Source organism: Penaeus monodon, chromosome 2 (genome assembly GCF_015228065.2).
Source record: "Penaeus monodon isolate SGIC_2016 chromosome 2, NSTDA_Pmon_1, whole genome shotgun sequence".
Lineage (NCBI taxonomy): Eukaryota > Metazoa > Arthropoda > Malacostraca > Decapoda > Penaeidae > Penaeus > Penaeus monodon.
In genome coordinates, this window is record NC_051387.1 from 23,282,475 (window position 1) to 23,287,474 (window position 5,000).

The 5,000-nt window shown below is 34.4% G+C and overlaps 1 protein-coding gene across 1 annotated transcript in view; it reads right to left on the minus strand.

Moving 5' to 3' along the window:
- Positions 1-1,540: 1,540 nt before the first annotated feature.
- LOC119581799 (phosphatidylserine lipase ABHD16A-like) overlaps positions 1,541-5,000 on the minus strand; it is a 12,641-nt gene continuing 9,181 nt past the window's right edge. Inside the window, exons 13-14 of the mRNA XM_037929933.1 lie at positions 3,806-3,910; positions 1,541-3,336 (exon numbers count right to left, since the gene is read on the minus strand). Of these exons, the coding sequence (XP_037785861.1) occupies positions 3,328-3,336; positions 3,806-3,910 (114 nt within the window). The 3' untranslated portion in view covers positions 1,541-3,327. The remainder of the gene's footprint in view (positions 3,337-3,805; positions 3,911-5,000) is intronic.

The window sequence follows — 5,000 nt, forward strand, 5'->3', positions numbered from 1 at the left end:
ACATCTTTATCAGCTTACAGCTTCAGCACAGCAGGATAAAACATAAATAAAAGGAAAACAGTGCATATCATCACACTAAAGCTTTGCAGGTCTATATTTTACTAAGAGGCATTGTCTAACATTGGAGGGATGATTTCAAAAGACATTAAAACATATGTTAGTGAGTTAGTGAGCTGCATAATGTTTCCATCAGTTACTATTATTCATTACTCATTTTTTGTTGTTGTTGTTGTTGAGGAAATGTTCAGCATTTTTTCTATATGAAAATCCTTATAAAGGAAGTATTCATAGCGTTATATAGCACAACTATCTAGGGTGACTGTATATGCAGAGCCTCCCAACATCTTTTTCAGACACATAATTATCTCTTAAGAGAACAATGTCTCAGTATGTTCTGTGTCATGTCTGCTGATCTTTTGAGAAAAATAAATGTGAAATCTTAAGACAAACTGGAGACTAGAATCTTTTTATTTTGTACAACTTAATCATATTCACTGTGAACTTCTATATCACTGTCAAATAAAAAGGTAACAAAATATGCCAAATATCTAAAGGTTCTATTAGGAATATTTCATGTTAATTTCAGGCTGAATCAAAATGATATTATTTGGAGGGTATTGCAATATATAAGGATATAAGAGGGAATATAGGTGGAAAACTGACAAGAAAATACAGAAGAAACTCAATAACACTTACAACCATTCTTCAATGATAACCTAATTAGCAGGGTACTGTAGACCTTAACCCTTAAAAAAATTAAACTGGAGCTGGAGAGTTAAAAGCCTTTGGACCTACCCACTAAATGCCTATGGATCAAAGGTGACAGGCTTTTAGCAAACGTTAAAACATGGGTGAAGCCTTATTAATTTGGAAGGATTGATAAATGCTGATCACTTTATCAGGATCCTAGATAATTACCAGTCTTTTTACAGGGAGGTTTGGATAGGTGAGGCTTTCTTTTTCATGGTATATGTATGTATGTTTGTATGTGTGTGTGTGTGTGTGTGTGTGTGTGTGTGTGTGTGTGTGTGTGTGTGTGTGTGTGTGTGTGTGTGTGTGTGTGTGTGTGTGTGTGTGTGTGTGTGTGTGTGTGTGTAGATAGATAGATAGATAGATAGATAGATAGATAGATAGATAGATAGATAGATAGATAGATAGATAGATAGATAGATAGATAGATAGATAGATAGAGAGATAGACTAGGTTCATTTTTACACCTTTTTGTACCTCACTCCTCTTTTCTCTCATACCATGTTCCATTGTTCTCACCAATTTCCCTCAATCTATCATTTCCAGCCTTTTTCATTTCTTGCTCTGAACACTATCATGATCCATATTCACACCATCGCTAAGCAAAACTGTAAAATAGTAGCATAAAATGTTCTGAATGCTATTGTGATCCATATTCATCAGTAAAATACAGAAAAAGATGCATCAAAAAATGTGGTAAAAATTTCAAAGCTGAAGCATTATTCATTAAAAAAAAAAGAAAAAAATGTAATGTAAGGGCCCAACACAATCACAAACTCAAACCCCAACATTTCAAATGCATGATATATTTAAAAGCAAATCTCAAGACTTAAGCTATATTCCACCAATCAGATCTCTAAAAAGATATGTCACAGTTTAAATATTAAGTATCAGTTTTATGGAAGTGTTTTTTCCCAACACATGGATACGTGCATGCTGTTGAAACACCATGCTATAAATAACACATTCACAAGGATATCAGAAGACCCATTCTGTGCATAATATACATTCCTGTATTGTCATTTATGAGATAAATCAAGCACATATAGATTAGGTAGCCATAAGCAATACTGCTTACCATATTGTTTTTTTTCAGGTAACACATTTACATTGTTGCAATGAATAATTTTGTGGAACTACAGTGCATTTCGTTTTTATAGTGAAACAGTATAGTGCATAGAAACCTGAGACATTTTTCTCATCTGTTGCAGTGACTTTGCAAGCAGCTCAAATTTATCTTATTGCACCAGCTATCATAATACAAAGTACAATTAATACATTTTGAAGAAGGTAAGTTTCAACTTCTCTTTTTGAAGTATTAAGGAAGATGAAGCATTAATTATTTTTTTTATATATTTATTATTGTTTCTGAAAACTGTACCTTAAGTTTAGCTGTACTAAAACAATAATTCTAGAACCAAATTCTATTTCAGATATAAACTGTTACCTAAGCCTGAAATTATCAACACTTTTTAGATTTACTTTACCTTCCTCTGTCTTTTGATGGTACCTACTTTATCTTGCAGTTACTCAGTCAGCCACACTGTCAGAATGCCCCCCTCCCCCTCCCTCTCTCTCTCTCTCTCTCTCTCTCTCTCTCTCTCTCTCTCTCTCTCTCTCTCTCTCTCTCTCTCTCTCTCTCTCTCTCTCTCTCTCTCTTTTGGTCTGTCTGTCTGTCTGTCTGTCTGTCTGTCTGTCTGTCTGTCTGTCTGTCTGTCTGTCTGTCTGTCTGTCTGTCTGTCTGTCTCTCTCTCTCTCTTGGTCTGTCTGTCTGTCTGTCTCTCTCTCTCTCTCTCTCTCTCTCTCTCTCTCTCTCACTGTCACTGTCACTGTCACTGTCACTGTCACTGTCACTGTCACTGTCTCTCTCTCTTTCACTGTCTGTCTCTGACTCTGACTCTGACTCTGTTTCTGTTTCTGTTTCTGTCTCTGTCTGTCTGCCTCTCATTGGTATAAATAAGATTATGATAATAAATAAAGCACAATCATGTTACTGTCTTTCATACTCCAGCAAACATGCAATCACAAGTGACTACCAGACAGACATCTGCTAATCACAAAGAATTAAAACAAAAAGATATCTTGTGACCATACTGCATATGTAAAAGGAAATATATTGAGTACCAACTTGGATCAAAATATTCTGACAGAAAAGCAATTATTTAAAAGGTGCACCAGTATGCAATTATAAAATGACTTACAGTACCATATGTATGCCTAGCTGGGCAACACTTGCCCCTGGCCCCTTTATGAGAAACTCATTCTCTGATAAAGTCAACTGCTTAAATATTGCTAGATTTAAGACTAGCCACATGACAACTTTTCTTCCTTTAAAGAGGGAACATGTACAACCCAAAACCGCTGACTTACTACAACCCTAATATGCAACACTTGCACTCCAGCAAGTTTCCCACTTCATCATTATATACAGAAATATGTTCGGTACTACTTCTACCATCTCTTTTCTCCAAGGTGTATAAATTTCCTTATGTTCCTTTCAGGTTTAACAAAAAAAAAATATCAATGTCAGCTGGCATTTCTTCCTCTTCCTTCCTCTTTCTCCAGTCTTTCAGAAGCCTAGTCAACCTGTAAAGGCAAAATCCTAGTTGTTATAAGTCCATTATCATAAAATATCGGATGGCATGAAAGAAGGAAGGGGGACAGGGAGAGAGGGAAAGAGGGGTGAGAGAGCAAGACAGAGAGAAGAAAAGAGAAGAGAAGAGAAGAGAAGAGAAGAGAAGAGAAGAGAAGAGAAGAGAAGAGAAGAGAAGAGAAGAGAAGAGAAGAGAAGAGAAGAGAAAAGAAAAGGTAGAAAAGAAAAAAAGAAAAGAAAAGAAGAAGAAAAAGAGAAAGAGGGAGGAAAAGAAAAGAAAAAAAGAAAAGAAAAGAGAGGAGAGGAAAGGAGAGTTAAGCAGAGGAGGAAAAAGTAAAGAAAACAGACAAAAGAGATCAGAGAAAGATCTGCAGAATGTTACATGTGATTAATATAATAAACTTTATCTACTGTTATAACCTCTCAAACTGCTTCTAAAAGGGTGCTTGATGCTTGGCTGACCTGAACATATGAAGAATCGCTGATAATCCTCCATGGCTTGCGGAAGAGGCTTACATCCAGGGGGGGGTTGTGAGACTCATTGTAGTCCACCAGGTGCTTGCTGGCCTGTAAGAAAGACAAAATGTGAATATCATTATTCATAAATGGGAACTCCAATCCCATGGTAGTCACAGTCAAATTTGAGTTAAAACAAGCTAACAAGTATTTTCTTTATCAGATGTTTAAGTGTGTATTTGTTTCTTCATAGAAACATCACGATGTATGGAATAATGATACCAAAAACTATTATCAGATTTTAGCATGAGATAAAGTGCATTCAAGATGAGCATTTTGTAACTATCACTTCAGATCTCTATAATCAATACATAAACACAAACACATTCACGCACACAGCACATGCACACCACACGCACAAACCACATATGATAAATCATCTATATATTTATTGTAGTCCTCCTACGGTTTTGCATTCAGTTAATGTAAAATCATTAAGATCATAACATAATATGCTTTCTGTCTATTGAATCACTGTTTGCATCTAATGAAAAGAAAATTTATTCTATTTTATTTATTTATCTATTTTATTTTATTTAGATGTTTGAATCAAGAACCATTTAAAGTTTCAAGAAATATACAGCTATAACTTTATTTTGTGTTGAAATATGAGGCAAATTACTGCCTTACCCCCATAGGTATTGTCATTTCAGTAAACAAACAATTCTTGGAAATCGCATCTGAAAAATATTCCGATACAAAGTCAACTATACTAAATGCTAAATGTTTCACAATCACATATTTGAAGAAAACAAGAGATCAAATGGTTTACTTTGTCTCTCTAAAAAAAATAATAATAATAATTCATTTTTGGTTATTTCTCTTCTACTTCTCTTAGGGTTTGCCTTATCTATAAGAATACTGTTTATACAATGTTTACATCAAAGTGGTTGTCCGACAATGCAAAGTTTGGGACCTAGCAAATGTATTGAAATATGATTCTGTAACTGTATATATATAAATATAAATATATATATATATTTATTTATAGAGCGAGAGAGATAAAGAGAGCGAGAGAGAGAGAGACAGAGAGAGATTCTTCATTCTATCAACCTTCTCCAGTGTGAACAGAAACATATACATATACAAAGGGTATTCAAAAGTTTTTTTTTTATATATAAAAATGGGGAAAAACTTTGCA